This window comes from Sturnus vulgaris, chromosome 6, assembly GCF_052056855.1.
Source record: "Sturnus vulgaris isolate bStuVul1 chromosome 6, bStuVul1.hap1, whole genome shotgun sequence".
Lineage (NCBI taxonomy): Eukaryota > Metazoa > Chordata > Aves > Passeriformes > Sturnidae > Sturnus > Sturnus vulgaris.
Genome location: NC_142248.1, coordinates 2,701,060 through 2,721,745, shown reverse-complemented (window position 1 = coordinate 2,721,745; position 20,686 = coordinate 2,701,060). Strand labels below are relative to the sequence as shown.

Here is a 20,686-nt window from a genome sequence, read left to right as displayed (position 1 = left end):
GAAGTGTGCTTTACCTCAAGGACCTGTGCTTTTTCTTCTTAAGAGAGTTGCAGAAAGACCTTCTTAAAGGAGCTTTTCAGCATAAAATAATGTGCATGTGGAAATCTTGTATTTCTGAAACAGCATTGTGAACTTGTTCCTGATTCTGTTTTCTGCTTTCTGACTTCTTCTCCCAAGGACTCTCCCATTTTTCTCAGCACAAAGCAAAGCTGATCCTATGGTTGTGTATGATCTGATGTGGGACAGCAGACTGTAAATTCATCATTTGTGTAGAAAGTAAGCCAGAATGAGCAAGAAGGTTAGGGGGATTAAGGACAGTAATGTTTTCTTGTTTTCCCTTATTTTTTTACTTTTTCTCTAAAAGCTTAATACTATGTGAGAATCTCTTCAACTTTGATAGACATTCTGTTGCACCATTATAAGGTGTGAAAGAGCACCTCTTTTACTGTAAAATCCTTGAACTTACTGTGTCTCCCAGTCTCAATTATGTGTAGTATGGGCAGTATTTTGGTTTAGACATTCCCAAGAGCTTTAAAATTTAAAGAAATACAATAATTGCCTGCAAAATAATTTTACAACACATGATATGCCATTTTATTTGTAAAGGTTACTTACTGTTAATTACAAAGAGCTTCACAAGCATCACTTAATTTTTACAGGAATCATTCTATTTGGTGATGAAAAATGAAAAATTCTTTGGTTTTGAAGCTTTTATTTTAGGGTCTCACCTTAAAATTTCTTCAAGGGATTTCTTTGTTCAGCCACCCCAAAATTCATTATTTGTTATGGGAGTTGCTGAAGGTTAAACTTGGCGTGAGCATTTGAAGGATTTAAAAGCACAGCATCCTGTAGATGAAATAGGGCAATAAAAATTACATGATTACTGAATCAATATTCTATCGTTTCCTGTATGCTGAATTCCTTCATTTATGAAGGAAAAAAAAAGATTGTCTGTTTACTTCTTATCTTCTGCAAATATTGTACCTGTTTTTTCAGCCCTCCTCTTGCCTCCTCCCTTTGAATCTCCTCCCCTGTGATAGAATCAATTGCCTCAGTGGGGATTATAAAAAGCCCAGTTTGCAGTGGAGCTCCCATTCACCCACCTTAGCCACCATGGGGCTAAGAGCGGCCAGCCTCTTCCTCCTCTGGCTGGCTCTTGCCTCTGCTAATGAAATCAAAAAAGGTAAGCTCTAGAGATGAAATGGTAGCAGGCTGCCTCCTGGAAAAGGAGGAGAGAATTAAAGTATTGCTGCAGAGCTAGAATGAGGCAGTTCATTTAAATAATGCTCTAGAGTTTTAGGATGCCTTAAATTGCTTAAGCTTTCAGATACTGAGGCTGCATTGCTTGGACAAAAATTGGTAGATACGACTTTCTTTGGAGAGATTAGTGCCTATATCTACTGCAATGATGTCTAGTTTGAGGTGCTTGGAAAATATTTTCAATGTTGCTTTTCTTTCCATGCATTGAGTCTTTACTAGGTATGGCAACGACTTGACAGAAAGGAACTGTAGGACTTTGAGGGGTTCGTTGTTAAAGCAGTGAAGGAAGTGGATGATGGTATCTTCTGTTACTTTGGAGCAACATAAATTGTTCTTCAAAAATGAATGTCATAACATTGGAAAAAAGCTAATTTTGTCATTTAGGACATTTTCAACCCTTTTGCAAAGGCTCCGATTTAGTGTATTTGCTATCAAATTTGAAATGATGGAATGGAGCACTCGTACTGAAAACTGTTTTTAGAGGAATAGGTGTTGGATTATATCCAGTGATCAGATTTGGGCTATTGAGCTTGGTCTGCTGTGTCTTGAGTTCAGCAGTGGGAGGAAAGCTTTACCTGGCATTTGGTCTTCCAGCTGTGAGCTGTGGGAGGATCTCTGTGCAGCCTTCCTTGGGGGAGGGAAGCATTCCAGCTTGGCTGGATGTATCTGGTATGGTTGATACCATCCAAGTGCAGTAACCTAGAGGTTTTCTTAGCAGTTTTGCTTTCTCATGTTAAATGCTGCAAGAAAATCTTGTGAAGATGAGAGATATGTCAAGATTCCCAAGGATGCTCAGCTTTTGTGATTTGCCCCTAATCTACAGTATCTGGAGATTTATCAGATATTGTATTAGTTTTTATTATTTGTTCGTACAAACAGCAGGAAAAGGAGCAAATAATCTTCATATTTTGCTATTGCAAAAACTTATTTTTTCCCTCCTACCATGGCTGTTTTCTAACCTACCTTCTGAAAAATTTCTGTCTTGAAGTAATAGAAATCACTACTGCTTTTAGGAAAAGAAAGAATTCCTTGAAATCTCCTGTTGTGCACAAGCCCTTTCATAACCTTTAAATTATTTGCCTTCCAGAGTAGGTAGTACTTTCTTGGTTTCCTACTTGTTTTGTTTCTAGTACATGTCACACCAGGGAAGAAGATAGTTCTTGGAAAAGTTTAATATTGATAAAAATAATACTGTGTTTCAGAATAAAATCATATGCTTGGCACAGAAGCCAAGTTAGTGGTCAGTATTAAGTTTCCCCACCTCATGCAGATAAGTTCCTTCACCTCAGTGAGGATTATAGGCTATACCCTGGTCTCAGAATTATTTCTTAATATCTTATTCTCCTTTAGAGATTTTCATATTTTCTGCTGACCTGGCAGATACTTGATCAGGCTTGAAATCTATGGAATCACTGTGCACATACTTGCAAGTGGTTCCTACTGTAAAATGGAACACTTAACTTTTTTCACACTAGATTGTTTCTTGCACTTCTTTTCATCTCTATTTCTTTTTCATCACTTACCAGGAAGGACAAGAAGCCATGGCCACTATGTCTGCAGCACTTGGGGAAACAACCACTTCAAAACTTTTGATGGAGACATCTACCAATTCCCTGGCGTTTGCGAGTATAATTTTGTTTCTGACTGCCGAGACGCTTACAAGGAATTCTCTGTCCACATCCAGCGTGCTCTCAACAGCGATGGCCATCCTGAGATCCAGTATATCCTGATGAAAATCAAGGATATAGCCATCTACCTCAAACCAAACCTGGTTGTGGTGGATGGGCGGATGTAAGTTCCTTTACTCTAATGGTATTCAGAGAAATGTGCTGGCAAGATAAAAGCAGGATTGATTCTTTACACAACTGTCTGTGTACCACTACAGAAGCTGCTGCAAAGCATTTCCACAGACTAACAAACAAACAAAAAAGCCTTTTGAAATTCAGCTTTAAAACTGTTTTGGGGAGGGGCTTTAGTATTAATTGTAATTTCTACACTGGCAATTTAAATAAGAGATTATTTAAATACAAGTCAGGAATAGGTTTGAGTGAATTGTTCTTCCAGTTGTGCAGAAAACAGTGCAGCTCATGAGCCAGATTTTTCACTGGTGTAATATGACATAGCTTCATTTGTTTAATGGCATCATCTTGACTTTACCTTAGCAGATGGTCTAGAAAATCCTTGAAAAGGAAATGCATTTCTCTGGCGTCTTTTCCTCTTATTTTCTGACAGAAGAGAGGTAGTTTCTTCTGATCTTCATAAATAATTCTTTAAAGATCTGATGGCCATTCCTCAAGGGAGCTTAGTAGATGTAACACAGGTCAAAATTTTCACAAATTTATCTGTTGCAATATGTACTTTTTCAGACTAAGCTGTGTTATTTTTCTCCTCCTATAACATGATTACACAAGAAACTCGTCTGACACCATTACTAATGCTAAGTAGTGTCTCAACCTAGTCTTTTCTATCATTAGCTTATCCTTGCAGTGTGTGCATTTATATTCTGAAGCCAGTGAAGCAACTTATGAGTTAATTAGTATGTTTTCGCATAATTGAAAAAAAGGGGACTTTTAAATTGTCATTGGAGAATTCAGCTTTTGCTCTTAAGTTTGGAAGCCACTGAAATGAAAATATGTTTGAAGACTGAACGTAGCATTCAGTTTTCCAAAGATCATACTAGAATGCATAACAAAATGACAAGGAGTTACAAAAAATCCATTCTTGCCTCAAATTGAAAAAGCTCTTTCTTGTGTACTCAATTCTTAAAAAGAGCTCCATGAGAAAACAAGTTAGAAGCCCTTTGAAAACTGTTTCTCTTAAACCGAGCCATTTTCCTCTTAGATAGACTTTATTGTCATAAAACGACAGATCCCTGCTGAACAGGTTTTTGCTGCTTGGAGAACTTATTTTTTTGTAGAACCTAATTTTCCACATTGATCCTGAAATGATAAGTGATCAATTGTCATGTAAAACAGCATTTCACAGTGCTGAAGTGAAAACTGTAAAGTAGAAAAGTGTATGGATTACCCTTCAGGTACCTGATCCACTGATTGACTGAATGTCCTACTATTAGAAAAAAAATAGATAAATATTCCATACTGTGATAGCTAAAAGCTGAAAAGATGTCCAACATTTTATGCTCCCCCTCAAGAAACATATGTCTCAAGACTTCATTGTTTATTGATGAACAGTGCAGTCAAAAGCAGGAATAATAATCTCTGAGTTTGCACTTGGATGTGTAAGTCATTTGGGCATGTTAAAAAATGCCTGAGGTAAATAGCTGTAAAAACTCCAGTGACAGAAATTCAGGAGATAAAGCTCTCCCAGTCAAGAGACTAGTTAAGAGATGTGCATACACATGCATGAATCCTGATGGATAGCAATTACATTGATAAATCTGTAGAAAATTAACCAGTTATTTTGACTGGATTCCAGTTTACATTACTTCTGTTTGAACAGACTCTAGTCTAGATTTTATAGGATAAGACTGCCTGCCACAATCCTTTTATTGCTGAATGAAATTTAGCAGTTCAGTTTACTTGTAAGGCAAACAGGAATTGTTACCACACAAAAATATCTATGCTTAGCCCTCTGCAAAGCCTCTTCTGTCACCATTAACGAGATCAGTCCTGTCCACTTAAAACTAAGTAAGTAACTACTGAAAGAGCTACTGAATTCCTCTTAACATGCTACTTTCTTCTCCACATTTTGTTGGCAGTCCCTGTAACTGCCTGTGCATTCTGAACTGTCTCTTAAGGAGACAGTTCCTTGCAATGGAACATTAATTCTCTCTGAAATGGCTGTGAGATATTTTGGTAAAGAAATGCTGTAAATTAGGTTGTAGCTCATTTCATTGATGCAAATTATTAGTGAGTGTTTGAATATCCTCTGTTAATACCACAATGATGATGTTTTTCTTTGATTAATTTAAAGACATCTGGAATTTTGTTTTTTCTTAAGTTAAAGAGCTTGAAGTGTTGGGTAGGCTTTTCCTCTGAAATTGCTTTTCATTTTAAATGAGTTTTTGCAATGAGTTATTGTCCAAAGTGTCAGAGAGAGAAGACTTTGTGCCTCATTAAAACAAGGTATCCTGTGCAGTTAGGATGAGGTAGTCACACTAGTTCCTCTATTCCTTGGGGCATTTGGCTTATTACAGACATTCATGTCAGCCCTTTTATTTCCTAACTAATGCAAAGTCTGTGATTTTCTTCCTAGTGTGAAGACACCTTACTACGCCTCTGGTGTCTTCATTGAGACCAGTGAGATTTACACCAAGATTTATGCCAAATTAGGCATGGTTCTGATGTGGAACCAGCAGGATGCCCTGATGGTATGTATGATCAAAGTATTTTTAATTGGGATTTCCTGGGTTTCCTGGGATATTTCTCTATCTCAGTAGGAAAAAAAATAGGAAGGGGGAAAAAGGAAGAAAAAAAGATAATTATTTATGTTTTTCCTTTTTCTTTTCATTGTTTAGGTGGAGCTGGACAACAAATTTAATAACCATACCTGTGGTCTCTGTGGGGATTACAATGGAATTCAAATCTACAATGAGTTCATCAAAGGAGGTTTGTCATCCCACCATCCTGACAGCTGTCACCAAAGATAGGCTGACAAGCCCTGTGCATAGAAACATCACAGGAGAGGCAAATTTCACTTGAGAGGTTTCTGTGATTGCCCCAGACTAAACATGAAGTTCCAATGCTGCATTGCTGGTCTAAATTTATTCTATTCCAGATCAATCTTTTTGTTCTTTACTAGCCTTCTTTTCCTGTTTCCCCTTTAAGGGGAATTTTTGAGCACAGTTAGGCATCTTCCAGAGCAGGTGCCTGTGTCTAGCAGGCATATTTGATACCATAGTAACTGTTTCCCTTGATCAGTAGACTTCCAGGAATCAGGTGCTCCCTGTCAATTTTGGGGGCTCAGCAGATTCTCTTTCTATTTTTTTTTCTCATAGATGCAAGCTACAACTCAATTACATTTGGGAACATGCAGAAGATCAACAAACCCACGGCCAAATGTGAAGATCCAGATGAAACTCAGGCTCTTCCAAGCTGTAATGAGCATGTAAGTATTTCTTGTGGTGAACTTCATTTACATGGGGCACATGGAGACATCCTTGTGCAACAGGGAGTTAGTTGCAAGGAGCTGGGAGGACTATCCCTTCCAGGATAAATGGTTACTTTTTCCTAGCTGTTCAAAAAACAAGAGGTTTTTTTTGAAAGAAATGTCCAGAAGCTCAGATGCTTGCAAATCTCTTAAACATTATTCCTCTTCCTCCTCAGCGTGATGAGTGTCAGAAGTTGCTGACTTCCTCTGCGTTTTCTGATTGTCGGCTCCGTCTTAATTTGGAAATGTACATCCAAGCCTGCATGCAGGACAAGTGTGCCTGCAATGGCAAGACAGACTCCTTCTGCCTCTGCAGCACCATCTCTGAGTATTCCCGCCAGTGTTCGCACGCAGGCGGCCGCCCGGGAGAGTGGAGGACAGAGAGCTTCTGCCGTAAGCAGCGACACAAATTTTACAAAAATCCAAATGTTTCCTGCATGCAGCACCATGGAACTTAAATTCGTTATTTCTTTACAAAACTATTAGCATGTATTATAAATTTCATACCGGTACTGCTAAAACTCCCTGTTTTCTTTTTCTATTACTTTTGCTATTAAGAAATATTTTTCAGCAAATTCTGTTCCCATTAAAAAAACCTGAGATCTGATGCTGCAGGAGATGGGAATAATTTGATATCTTTGAGACCAAAAGAAGTAAATATAAATACCAGGAAAAGCAGTTCAGAATTGGATGAACATGCTTTGCCATGTGGAGTCTGGCTTGAGACACCACTGACTTGAAGGGAATAGGGTGTATGATCTGTTGTTTCTCAGGAATGATGGACTTAGCACTCAAATAACTCCTGGTGTCATTCTTTCAGCCAAGAGCTGTCCTGCTACCATGGTCTATAGAGAAAGCAGCTCACCTTGCATGGATACTTGCTCACACTTGGACATCAGCAGCCTCTGTGAGGAGCACTACATGGATGGCTGTTTCTGCCCTGAAGGCAAGTGTTATTCTAGCTGTTGCATCTGGGACAAAAGAAAGTGGCCTATCTAAGGAAGTCATACTCAAATACTACATGTAGTCAAATTATATCTTAGAAATGAGTAGAGCTAGTCATTATTTCCCCCCTTAGAGGAACATACCTGTAAAATTTTCTAAGGAGGTAATAATTGATTAATTAATCAATTGTTTTATGGTTCAAACATATTAACACATTGGCAGGTAATAAACCTGCTTTTTAATTCTCAGCAAGTGGGTTTTTTCTACGTAGTAAATCATGCTTTTTAGGTTGAAGAATTCTGAGACAATGGACATCATTTGCCCAGAGAGTGGCAGTGAAGGACAATGAGAGAAATTCCCAGGCTTGCTGTCAACCTTGGGAAAGATTACAGTGATAGTGTTCACAGCCAAAAAGACTAAAAATCTAAACGTGTGACATTGTGAGGTTGTTCTTATACGCTTGTAATAACCTTTTTATATGTGTATAGTTATGTAAATGAGCAGACTTGGATTTTCAAAGCTGAATAAAAGTGCTTTCCATCTGTCTTATCTTACAAATAATAGAGACAGTATTCTTCACAGTTTAGATAAACTCAGCCTGTGTGGCCAATTAGAGTTTTCCCTCTGTGGAAATTGCTTATTTGAAAAAGAGCTGGAATGGTTAATGTTGTGTTTTATAGGAACTGTGTATGATGACATCAGTGAAAAAGGCTGCATCCCTGTTAGCCAGTGCCACTGCAAACTCGGTGGAAAGACGTATGCACCTGGAGAAACCATTTCCATGGAATGTGAAGAATGGTAAGGATCCTGGCTGTTGTACACCTTTCTTTGAATGATTGTAAATGGGTCTGCATTTTTCAAATTTCCACTTGGTCATAGGAGATGTCCTGAAAACACTCTGAACTTAATGTTTATGTTGCATGTCTATAGAACAAAATTTCTGAAAAGTTTTCTTGATTCTGTGGCATATGTCAGAGGGAAAATCTGAAGGAAATGGTCAAGGACACCATTTTAAAACACCTGAGGATAGTTTGCTGGTTGCCAGATATACTTTCAGTGCTCTCAGCTCCTGTAATAACTACAAGCATTTTTTGTATTATTTGTCTGTTTATAGCACCTGCAATTCAGCCAGATGGACCTGCAAAGATCTAGAATGTCCAGGCACATGCTCAGTGGAAGGAGGTTCCCATATTTCCACCTTTGATGGGAAGAAATACACCTTCCATGGAGACTGCTACTATGTGTTGGCCAAGGTACTGTGTACTGTGGGGCTGTTCTCTTATAGAGTAAAACTGTCTGTGGGCTGATGTGTATCAGCTGGGAGTTATTGTTCTATTCCACTTCCATAGGGTGAGGGAAGCAGAAATGCTGGAAGTTGTACTACAAAATTCAGGATTTAGCTGTAATAGCCCTAAGGGGAAGCTGAGGACTTATTGCAATGGGTGATTAACTCAGTGAGATAGAAGACTGCCTAGTTGTCATTATCCAGTGGAGCTCTTAGTATATAAGAAATCAAAAAGTCTCAGGATTAGAAGTTTTTGACCACTTCTGTAATAGTTATTTTTGAGTGTCAAAGGTAGGGAAAAGAGGTAGGCAGCTATTTCATTCATCCCTAAAATACCTGGTGTCCATTCTTCTAGAGAATGAGGAAAATCTTGTGGAGCTAGGAAGGTTACTGTAACGGATAAATTTAGTCTTTGTTGTGGAAATCATCTCATGACATTTTTTATTTGAGTAATGGACATTTCTTTTCCTGTGATTGTAGGATACTGCAAATGACAGTTATGCTCTCCTGGCCGAGCTGGTTCCCTGTGGCTCCACAGACAAACAGACCTGCTTGAAGACTGTTGTGCTGTTAGCAGATAACAAAAAGAATGTAAGTGATGCACTGTGGATTTTGCTAGATACGTTGAAGATTAGCATATTTCCCTTAATATGGGTGAATACCTTTTTCTTCTGGAGTCAATATTGTGGATAGATAAGGAACCTCAGACAGGCAGACAAACAGCTCAGGTTTCTGCCTGAGAATTCAAAATAGACCTAAATTTAAGAAAAGATGGGACTCAAAACAACTGACATTTCCCCCTCTTCTTTACTCTGCTCTGTGTGATATGATTATTCTCACAGGACTCCAGGTGTCTGGAAGCAGAAGTACCATTCTTCTTTCCCTCAGAGCATTTTTCTTAATTCAGATATGATTTTATAGATCTAATTGAGTCTTTTTCAGAAGAATGCCTTTGTATGGTGGTACAATCCAACCTTCTGAAATATTCACTTTAATATTCTCTTTGTTTATAAGAATATATAGACTATCCCTATATATAATTTACATACATATACACATGATTTTCCTCACATATTTTTGGACTTCCATGTCCTTGCCAACATTACTAAGACATAAGAAAACCAAATAACAACCCAATAATTTAATGTTTCCATATGTATAGAGCAGCATTTTTGAAGAAGTTTAGTAAACTGCTTTCTTACCATGTCAGAATCATATTAACCATCATACAGAAGCTGTAGCACATGCTTTAATAAGGAATAAGAACTTGCTACAGATCCTGAAGACCTAATATTTTCTTCTACTTGCTGAAACCAAAGTGTCCAATATAAATGAGTTTTTCATTTCATTATTGCTACGAATTCTTGTAGGCAGATGTAAGAGAAACACTGAATAGCAAGATAAAACCTTACATGTACCCTATAGGGCTGCTGCCATGTTCAATTTTCAGACAGATTTTTCCTTTAAAAAATTTGGAGTTCTAGACAGAGCCTAAATGTCTAAAATATTCTTCTTGTTAATTTTCCTTGTATTAGTTCTTTTTCCTAAGCCCTGGGAGCTCATTGATTCCATTTGCCATTACACAGGTGGTGGTTTTCAGATCAGATGGCAGTGTGCTCCTGAATGACATGACAGTGAATGTGCCTCATGTGTCAGGTAAGACAGCCTTACAGGTGTCACACACCTGACTTCTCTTCTACAGGTGTATTTTTATTGAGGCAAAAGTGGAAGAGAGGTATTTAGCACTTTCCAAACCTGGCTACATGGTGTGGGTATGCCCATTTGGTTCTGATCTCAGAGACCAGTCTTTATAAGTAATCAGCTTGTAAAGTTTGTGAGGACCAGCATCATATCTAGTTGGCCAGTGTTTTTTAAAGGAAAAAAAATTAATTTGATCCTGGTCTCAGAGACCAGGGTGCTGGGTGATCCATGAGAATATGTATATAGATTATATATAAGAATATATATATATATATATATATATATATACATATATAAGAAATGTTTCTTTTGGCATCCTGTGTGTCTCTGTTTACTACAACAGTTCATGTTTTGTTTTTCAGCCAGCTTCTCAGTATTCAAGCCGTCTTCCAACTACTTTGTTGTACAAACTTCTTTTGGGCTTCAGATGCAGATCCAGCTGTTTCGACTCATGCAGCTGTTTGTGACTGTTGATCAATCAGTTAAAGGGAAAGTTCAAGGTAAGTGTCTCTGCAAATGGGAAGCAAAGCTATGCTGTTTCACAGCTGAATAGTCATGTATTCTTTATATGAGGAATAAGTCATGCTACTTGTTGATTCAAGGGGAGAAAACAGAAAGAAAATCAACTCAAGCGACCTAGAAATGTGTTTTTGTTTTTTGATATTGAAATTACCTATCACTCTGGTGCCAGGACATAGGTGTTTATTAGAATATTCCTTACTTTTGTGTTAAGTTGAATTTTTAACTATTCACAACATCAGGTTTTTGGTGTATTTTGTGGTTTCAGTGTCATCAGAAGGCATAAAAAATATGGGTTAGGGTAGTAATCTCTTGAAGCACAGATATCTTCATGATTACTATTTTTGAAGATGTTGAAGATTTAAAACAGGGCTTCTAAAACTTCAGTATTTATAGTATGCATTAAATTGATGTGGAATAATCAGCTGTTTCTAATGTTTGTGATCAGTTGTCCCTTTTCTTTGACCTTTCAGTATGAGAATAAGTAATGCTTATGTGAAATTTTTACCTTGTTCTCAAATAGGTCTTTGTGGAAACTTCAACGGAATGGAAGGTGATGACTTTAGAACAACCAGCGGGCTGATTGAGGCTACAGGATCTGCCTTTGCTAACACGTGGAAAGCTCAGTCCACCTGTGCAGACCAGGCAGAAAAGCTGGAAGACCCCTGCAGTCTCAGCATTGAAAGTGGTAAGCACATTAATGAATCCAATGGTGGGCTCCTGCCAGGATGAGCAGTGTCTGCTGTGTGTTACTGCAACAGGAGTGTAAGAGTTGTAGTGAGGCATTGAAGATTTTTTTACAGGACTGTAAAATTATTAATGAATATCTGCAAGTATGTATACATACAAGCACTTCATCCAAGTGAAGTGAAAATTTAAGGGGTGATGGTAAAAGAATTGTAAGGTGGAAGAATGGGTAAAACAGTCATTAATTTGTATTATCTGCAAAGACAGCTTGTATCTCCTAGCATTATCTATCCTTATGTTTAACTTAGCTTTATTGTCCCCAAATGGAAAGAGCTGTCACAATTCCTGAGCACAAGTTGCAGGAGTACAGTGCAATTTTTGATCTTATCGTTGCATGTCTCTGAATCGAGGATTAGAAATACATATATGGTGATTGCATGCAGTTTCTCCACTCCCTAAAATGCACACAGTTCTCTCATTTGTATTTCTGCACTGCATTTATGTGTGAGCATAACTAGGCATGGCACAGGAAAGAGAAGGAAATGCGATGTATTTATCTTTTTTTTTTTTTTCAGCAAATTACGCTGAGCATTGGTGTTCTTTGCTGAGAAACCCAGAGGGTCCTTTTGCAAGGTGTCACTTAGCTGTCGATCCTTCAGACTACTATAAGGTATCGTAATTTTGCACTCTTTTAGCACTGCATTATTTCAGATGGTTAACTGTAATTTATCATTTTTTGAACATTTGAGACATCAGTGAGTAGCTTATCCATAAGAGATACTGAAATTTTTGCATTGACTGATTCAAGCAGCATAGCATCCAAAGTATCTCATGTGATGAGATCCTTATGGGCTGCTGCTAAATAAAATTGTACATTTTTTCTTTTGCTTGCTTATGTTTTGTGTTTTATGTACATTTTTATTTGCTTGGGTATTTGGACTGAAAAGAAGATTCAGGAGTTGCAGATGTGCACAGTTTAGGCCTACCCTTAAACATTAGTTTTTATAAAATGGGGGAAAAAATTCCAACCATATATTGATTGGAATGTAACGCCGAATCATTTTCATGCCAGATACTCCATGAATTCTTTTCCCCCATGCTCATCTCTGTTGAGCAGTAAGTGAGGCTTACCTGAGCAAAAGGAATTCCAAAATGATTGCTTGTACTTGGAAGTCAATGTAAGCTCAAATGTTGTAAAGGTCTTTATTGACCTGGTTAATATTTTGCCTTTATTATTCTTGTTTTTGTGGATCTTTGTATTTTTAATTAGTAACTGAGAACAAATGGTATCAGTATGCTTTGAAAAACGTGTTCTTAAGGAGGCTGACCACTTTTTAAAGGTTCAGGAGTCTTGGCTTAGGTTAGAATAATCATTCAATTATTTTCATTATGTATGAAATGAAGCAGCACTTTAGCTCTCTAGTCTTTGTCTGTTCCTTCTTGTTGTCTGGTCATGGGAATTAATACAAACAACATCAGGAAAGGCACACAGGGCATTTTGTAGCAGTCAAACTGCAATTGCCCATTGATTTCTTGGGGACTTATTTACCCTTTTGTTTTTTTTCAGAAATGCAAATATGACACCTGCCTCTGTGAAGACAATGAGGAATGTTTGTGTGCTGCCCTGTCCTCTTACTCAAGAGCCTGTGCTTTCAAAGGGATTATACTGGGAGACTGGAGAAAGAGTGTCTGCAGTAAGTAGTGGAACAGTAATCCCTGTAGATATAATTAAACATGATCTCAGCATATGCAGGTTCTCTCTGAATTTGGTTGTCAGGGATCTCACTGTTAAGGGATTTGGAGTATCTTAGAAATGTCTAATGGACCTAAAAGAGACAATGCTGATAATGTTTACTAATCCATGTTATATTCTTCAGATGTAATTTGAAATTTTTTTCTAGAAGTAGAAAGCAATATTTTAAACTTTCACCTTCTTTCCCCAGTCTAGCTAATACAATTTCATTTACTAATGGAATCCCAGCCATCAGGGCCTTTACCATGCATTTGTTTATCAATGTCTTTGTTTCTGATCATGCTTGCTTTTCATCAACAGTTCAGTATGTTAGAGACTAGGAGTTTATTATATTGTACTCTCTATCTGATTTTCAGTATGTGAAACAAATAGGGGTATGAAAGTAGAAACTATTAGTAGCAGTTAAAAATAAGTGTTCAACTGGTAAAGTTAGGTTAGTGTTACTTGTGACTTCTGATATTTTTGTACTTTAGTAAGATCTAAGGGAATGTTTTTATCACTACATTTGGTGCAGCCAAAGAAACCAGAATGGAAATATCAAGGCCAAATTGTCCAACCTGCATCTCTCTTATATAATTTTGGTTTTTACCCCTCCAGGCAGTGAAGCATCTTCTTGCTCAGGAAATCAAGTCTTCCTTTACAATCTTACAATGTGCCAGCAAACCTGTCGTTCCCTTGCTGATGGTGAAAAGTATTGCTTGCAAGACTTTGCTCCTGTGGATGGCTGTGGCTGCCCATCCAATACATACTTGGATAACCAGGATAACTGTGTGCCCATCTCCCAGTGCCAGTGTTATTACAAGGGCTCATACCTGGAACCTGGGGAATATTTCACAAAAGATGGAGAACGCTGGTATGTTTTATTTTGCCTTCTTTTGTGTGGGTAAAAAGCCCTTTAAAGATTGCTTGTTAGGTGTAAGGTGCTTAGGTTTTTTTAGTGCTTCAATGAATAGTTCTAATGTATTTCACAACATTCTCATGCTTAGCAAAGCATTATCCTGTTGCAATGCAAGTTACCAATAATTGAGAAGTGCAGTTTGCTTTGGAGGTGTGAGTACTGGCCTTCACAGATAAATGTTATTCTGAAGCTGCAGTGTTAATAAGGCTTTGTTAAGCAAAACGGGGAAAGGAAGATAAAAGGCCAGCTGTGTGTTATGTTTGCTTTTCTAGCAGACACAGATTGCTTGTGTTTTCCACTGGAGGAAGGTCCCCTATTCTTGATATGTATTTACTGTAGCATAGGCTTTTGAAAGCAGCATTAATGATTCTGTTATATTTTGCCATGACCTCTGGCAATGGTTTGCTGCCTGAGTCATCAGTGCAAACTGTGAAATGCCTTCTTTCATCCAGCAGAAGAAGCATATAGGTCAACAAATTTGCAGCATGTAAATTGAATAGGCATGAAATCACACTGTGTATCCAAATGGAGGCTTTGATTTAAATTATCACTGTTATCTGTGTCATTATTATCTAATTCCTGAGTTGTCATAAAACATAGTGCTAAAGATTAATAGAATAGCTGTCTTTCCTTAAAATATACCCTTTCTCTGCATTATGCCTAAAATCTTGCTACACTTTTCTCCAAAGAAAAAATTCATTAGTGTGATTCAATAGAATTGACCTTGAAATTTCCATTGAAATGATGCTGGACATCTTTAATAAATACTCCCAAATTTATATGAACAAACCCTTAGACTTAAATTGAAGATATTGAGCTTGCTTTTTTTTTTAAATTTCTCCTTACATCACTTTTCTAGTGTTTGCCGAAATGCTAAGATCCAATGCACTTCAGTGAAATTAAGAATGAGAAGTAAGTGACGTTCTATAAACTAAACTAGAATAAAACCCATAACCAACCTCACAACCCAAACCTACTTTCTTTTTGAATTTTCCATGTACTTGTTTTGCATGTTTTTTTCTCTTTATGTAAAACAGTAACACGTTTTCCCTTTGGTCTCTCTTCACTGGGCCTATTTTTTTCATAAGGGTAGACTGAGATTTCTGTCTCAGAAACTGCCACCTTTCACTCACATTTCTTTTGCCTTTTCTTGATTGATCTAAACCAGCAATGTACCTTTCAGGTGAAGAAGAATGTTCTTCTAACAAGACGTACTTTGACTGCAGTGCAACCTCAACGTGGAGTTCACAAACACCTTTACAGCTTAGCTGTCATACTCCTCAAACTGATCATGTATGTATTCAACTTTTCTTTCTGTCTTGCTTTCTTTATTTTGTATTCTTTACGTGACATGGTGCTACACAGCAAATACAGTTATAACTAACAGTTTATTTCTCTTTGGTTTAATCAACTCTTTTTCCCCCCTATGATATTAATCTGTTGCCACTTTCATGATGATTCCAGTTATGGTTTCCTTCTCCTCTTTCTTTATACTGTGGCTTCAGTAGAGTCGTAACTTCCAGGTGAAAAAGAATTTTGGTTATTAGACAATCAAAAAAGTAAAGAAAGACATTAGAAACCGGCAAAAAAAAGAACCTTATAAAACTAATCAATATTGGACTGTGTGGTTATAAATTCATTTTTTTTTAAAGAGTGCTTGTGGATGAAGTGGAATTAAGATGCAGTGCTTTGTCATAAGGTAACCATTTTTCCTTATATTCCTTAGTTCCAGACAGAGTGTGTCTCAGGCTGTGTGTGTCCTTTGGGTCTATATGATGATGGCAGAGGGGGCTGTGTTGAGCAAGAAGATTGCCCGTGCATTCATAACAATGAGTTGTATTCTTCTGGAAAAAAGATCAAAGTGGACTGCAACACCTGGTGAGTTATAAGTGAATACGCTCTTCTAGAATATATTCTATGCAGTATATTCATATAATGTTTAGGCTTATGTACCACAGTAGCTGCAACAGCTGGAAGTATCATCCTTAATTTTCAGGAATACTTATTGCTAACTCAGAAAATACAGATTCTGCTGAAAGTATGGGGGTGGTAGTTACCTCTGTTTTCAGTAGGCATCTCTTGTTGGGAAAATTCACTCGTTTTTAAAAATTAAATGCTATCAGATCTAAAGATTGTAGCTCAACAGAGTAAAAATCATATTATAGGCTTAAAAACAGGCTAAACAATTGAAGTTGAGGCTTGGATATTTTGCACATTATCACATTATATCAGGCAGCTGCTTGGTTTGTTCTGCAGTTTTTCGAACCGCATACTATTGGTGAAATCTGAAAATTCAACTTCTCTGCTCTCTTCTAGCACCTGCCAGAAAGGGCATTGGGAATGCACTGATAACGTGTGCTATGGGACTTGTACAATATATGGAAGTGGCCATTATAACACTTTTGATGGGAAATTCTATGACTTTGATGGGAGCTGTGAATATGTGGCTGCTCAGGTAATGCTCATCAGGAGGGCTGAAAAGGAATTCCATTGCCTTGAAAATCTACTTTCCTCTGGTTTTGTCATTCCTTATTGTCTGCACCATTGTTCCCAAGGTGTTCACACATTCTGTCAGGATAAATTGTGTATTTTCAGTGCAGGCAAGCTGTGTGAATGTGGCTTTTTTTTTTTTTCCAGATATATCATAAATTGCACATAACAGAACTCTGTTACAGTGAGAGCTAACTATCATTTGTGAAATAAATCCAAATTCTAAGCTTAGAAAATTGAAACTTATATTTAAAGATATATTCCTCACTTTGTTTTATTGCCTCACTCTTTTTTCCAGGCTAAGACTGTGTTAACTGTTTATATGTATGCATGGAAGTATGCATATATGGCTGTGCATTTGTAGAAATATGTGTATATAGGATCTCACATTTGAAGAAGCAGTAACTATTTATACATTGTGAAGATTTAAATGGTTGCAATTATTATGAGATTGAACTACAATGAAATATTCTACCTAATTTTCCCATGTTCTTTTCTTTCTCTTTTTCAATAGGACTTCTGTGGCGACAAAAATTCCAGTGGTTCATTCAGTATCATCACAGAGAATGTCCCTTGTGGAACTACAGGAGTCACCTGCTCAAAAGCTATCAAAATGTTCCTAGGGGTGAGTGGTGATAGTCAGTACATATCAGTAATCAAGCATGTAAAAATGTAATGCTCCAAAGTCATGTCCCTAAAAGCAGCTGTAACAAGCATTAGAGACCCAATCAAATCAAATTACTCTGTAAAGGTGTAGGTTCTCAGGTGATGAAAACCCTCTCAAATAGAAGTGCTGCACCATTCCCTGCCATCTTGGAAGTCATCCCAAAGTTTCAGCTATTGATTTCAGAATGAGTTGCATTGTTACAAGTGTCTAATGTTTTGCTCATCATAGAAGTTAGTGTACAATACTTCTCTTTTATCTTTCAGAAAACGGAACTGAAATTGGAGAACAAAGAGTACAAAGAAATTCAGCGAGATATTGGTGATGATGTGCAGTATTGGAACAGGACAGTCGGCCTGTACCTGGTTATTGAGGCTAGCAATGGAGTGATGTTGATCTGGGACAAGAAGACTACTGTTTTCATCAAGCTGAGCCCTGATTACAAAGTTAGTGCCTATCTTTTTCTGAAGTAGTACTGTGAATAGATAAGGAAACATAAATGTTCTTTTATTCTGACTCCGTGTCTAATTCCTGTATCCTCTGTGCACTGATTAGCTTGCATTATTACCATCACAGCTTGCAGAAGTGCTTCTGAGGTTTCTTACAGTCTATCACAGTGCATTGCACAGAATTCATAGGATGCTATCCTAATAAACATCTCAGGCAATACTCTTGAGTTTATGAGTATTGATAGCCAATCGTCCAGAATAATGGAGGGGATGTGGACTGGCTGCACATGTGCTTGGAAACCTACGTGCAGTCTCAGCCCTGTGTTAAAAACAAACTCCCTATGCAATGCAAGGCCGTGGTTCTGGTTCCTGAAATTCAGCATGCTGAATTGGAGAATATTGAGGCATTGTACAAACAGTGACATACTGTTTCTTGAGGAGACTGGTGGACCTTAAATAACACTACCAAAAATTCACCATTGAGGGCAGATTGATACATTTTCTTTGAAGAAAAATGAGTCCCTGTTATTTCTTTTTCATGAATGAAGAAATGGTGCCCATTACGTTAGAAACTTTTAATAAAAACAGCTTTGAGCAGAAATGAATTACCTCAGACTTATATTAATAGGTGAGTTATGATAAATTGAAAAGAATGGAGAATAAATAATTATTCTCAGCTGTAAGAGGCTTGGGCACTCTTTAATGTTTTAAATTGGATATGGAGACGGAGATATGGAAATACACCAGATAGAATTGATTTTGAGGAAGGAAGACATGGCAGCTGAGTAATTTGCTGAGGATGGACAAATGAAGATTTTCTGTACAAATGAGTTGTCAGTAAAGATGAAAGTCATCATTTACAGAGACAGTAATTTGTCACTTTTTATGTCAATGTTTTGCTCTTACTTAACCAGAGCCTGTTTCTCACTTACATGGTATATTTAAAAACACAATTTTCTTTTCCAGGGCAAAGTGTGTGGTCTGTGTGGCAACTTTGATGACAAGGCAAACAATGACTTTACAACAAGGAGTGGACTGCAGGACTCTAATGCTCTGAATTTTGGAAATTCCTGGAAACAATCTCCCATGTGCCCAGATGTCACAGAAGAGATTAAGCCCTGTGATCTGAAACCACACCGGAAATCTTGGGCAGAGAAAGAATGCAGCATCATCCAGAGCGAAGTCTTCAAAATTTGTCACTCCAAGGTTTGTAGAAGACAGTAGGTGATGGGACAGCACAGTGCATTTCTGATAATGCAGAACCAAAAAGACCATCAAAAGAAATGAATGAAGAGATGGTTAAATAGTGACCTTCAATTAAGTCTTCAGTACAGATATAGGTGTCAGCACATTTCACGTGGCCTTAGTCAAAGTAGTCTGACTCTCTGTGGCAATGGAACTGTATCAGTGGTGGTGGTAGCCCAATACAATAGTCATCACCACAGTTCCACTGCTACTACTCTGCAAATTAGCTTCAGAAATATATCCTGAACAAGTCTGTTTTTGCTGCAGTTGCACCATCTCTTGTTGAGAGACAATCAGTATTACAAGTACTGAAGGGCCTTACAATCATCAGACCCATCTTCTGATGGAAATTCATACTAAACATGAAAGATGGCTGTTGAAGGGGCTTGTAGTATTCAATCCACAAAAGGATCTTCTTAGATACCACTGACATCACACTGACAGATGCTGGTACTGTGCCTCCAAATTGCCACAGCAAAATACTGTGACAGCCCACAGCTCCCAGAGTACAGTGCACAGAGCGCACTGCTCTTTATTTCTCATCTTTTTCCCGATGTATGGTAATAATTAACAGCAGTTTGTTCTTAACTCACAGTGGAAAAGTCACAAACAATTATGAATTGAATTAATTTATTGTATGTTTCCATGTGCTTTACTTCAGCAGCAAAAATCCAGTATAAGTTTCTTCTCTTTGCGATCTCAAACAAAAAAAAAATTCTTTTTTTAAGCATGTCGTTGGATAAACTCCCAAAACTGACAGGATAAAATTATATGCCTTATATTTGCTGTGAATGCAGCCTTTCTGACATTGTTCACCATTTGGTTGGCAAAGCTTGCTGAAAGATAAGACTTCATTGGCATCAATTCAACTTGGTTTTCAGAGCACTAAAATGGAACTCTATTAGAAAATGTGAGCACTGCCAAGGACTCTTACTTTGTTTTTTAAGTCATAGCAACTTATGAAGGAGGCGTATTATTTTAAGTCTGTTATTCTCCAAAATATATTGACCAGCTTCAAGCTTGTATATGTTTGTGATTTGGTAACTCTTAGACAAAATCTCATTCCTGGCCAGCTTAATTCCCATGTATCAAGAGCTCTCAAACATATTAGTTTGCAAACTTAGTTTGGAGGTGAACTGAGGCATCATTTCTTCCCCTGACAGGTGAACCCACGTCCTTTCTATGAAGCTTGTGTTCATGATGCCTGCTCTTGTGACAGCGGTGGAGACTGCGAATGCTTCTGCTCTGCAGTTGCAGCATACGCCCAGGAGTGCATCAAGGCTGAGGCCTGTGTTTTCTGGAGAACTCCTGAAATCTGCCGTGAGTACCAGATAAACACAACTGTATCTTTCTTGCTGCTTCAGAAAGCCAGTCAAATAAATCATTAGTACTGTCACTGCAAGGTCATGCTGGCTACTTGGTGAAATCTTTTCTCAGCATATCAGGGAACAAACAGGGCTAGTAAATTAAAATGTTTCAACTGTCTTGTTCAGCCTGGCCCTCTCCTCTCCTCTCCTCTCCTCTCCTCTCCTCTCCTCTCCTCTCCTCTCCTCTCCTCTCCTCTCCTCTCCTCTCCTCTCCTCTCCTCTCCTCTCCTCTCCTCTCCTCTCCTCTCCTCTCCTCTCCTCTCCTCTCCTCTCCTCTCCTCTCCTCTCCTCTCCTCTCCTCTCCTCTCCTCTCC

General features: G+C 37.9%; 1 protein-coding gene across 1 annotated transcript in view; it reads left to right on the top strand.

The window, feature by feature from the left end:
- The first annotated feature begins 1,113 nt into the window (after positions 1-1,113).
- The window catches only part of MUC2 (mucin 2, oligomeric mucus/gel-forming), a 61,241-nt gene continuing 41,668 nt past the window's right edge, over positions 1,114-20,686 (top strand). The window contains exons 1-24 of the mRNA XM_088166583.1: positions 1,114-1,183; positions 2,787-3,051; positions 5,476-5,590; positions 5,738-5,828; positions 6,218-6,327; positions 6,546-6,762; positions 7,190-7,315; positions 7,995-8,112; positions 8,429-8,567; positions 9,080-9,190; positions 10,186-10,255; positions 10,663-10,800; positions 11,343-11,507; positions 12,082-12,176; positions 13,074-13,204; positions 13,861-14,112; positions 15,017-15,069; positions 15,341-15,450; positions 15,884-16,035; positions 16,474-16,612; positions 17,162-17,272; positions 17,578-17,757; positions 18,727-18,966; positions 20,169-20,325. Coding sequence (XP_088022709.1) covers positions 1,114-1,183; positions 2,787-3,051; positions 5,476-5,590; positions 5,738-5,828; positions 6,218-6,327; positions 6,546-6,762; positions 7,190-7,315; positions 7,995-8,112; positions 8,429-8,567; positions 9,080-9,190; positions 10,186-10,255; positions 10,663-10,800; positions 11,343-11,507; positions 12,082-12,176; positions 13,074-13,204; positions 13,861-14,112; positions 15,017-15,069; positions 15,341-15,450; positions 15,884-16,035; positions 16,474-16,612; positions 17,162-17,272; positions 17,578-17,757; positions 18,727-18,966; positions 20,169-20,325 — 3,355 coding nt within the window. The remainder of the gene's footprint in view (positions 1,184-2,786; positions 3,052-5,475; positions 5,591-5,737; positions 5,829-6,217; positions 6,328-6,545; positions 6,763-7,189; positions 7,316-7,994; positions 8,113-8,428; positions 8,568-9,079; positions 9,191-10,185; positions 10,256-10,662; positions 10,801-11,342; positions 11,508-12,081; positions 12,177-13,073; positions 13,205-13,860; positions 14,113-15,016; positions 15,070-15,340; positions 15,451-15,883; positions 16,036-16,473; positions 16,613-17,161; positions 17,273-17,577; positions 17,758-18,726; positions 18,967-20,168; positions 20,326-20,686) is intronic.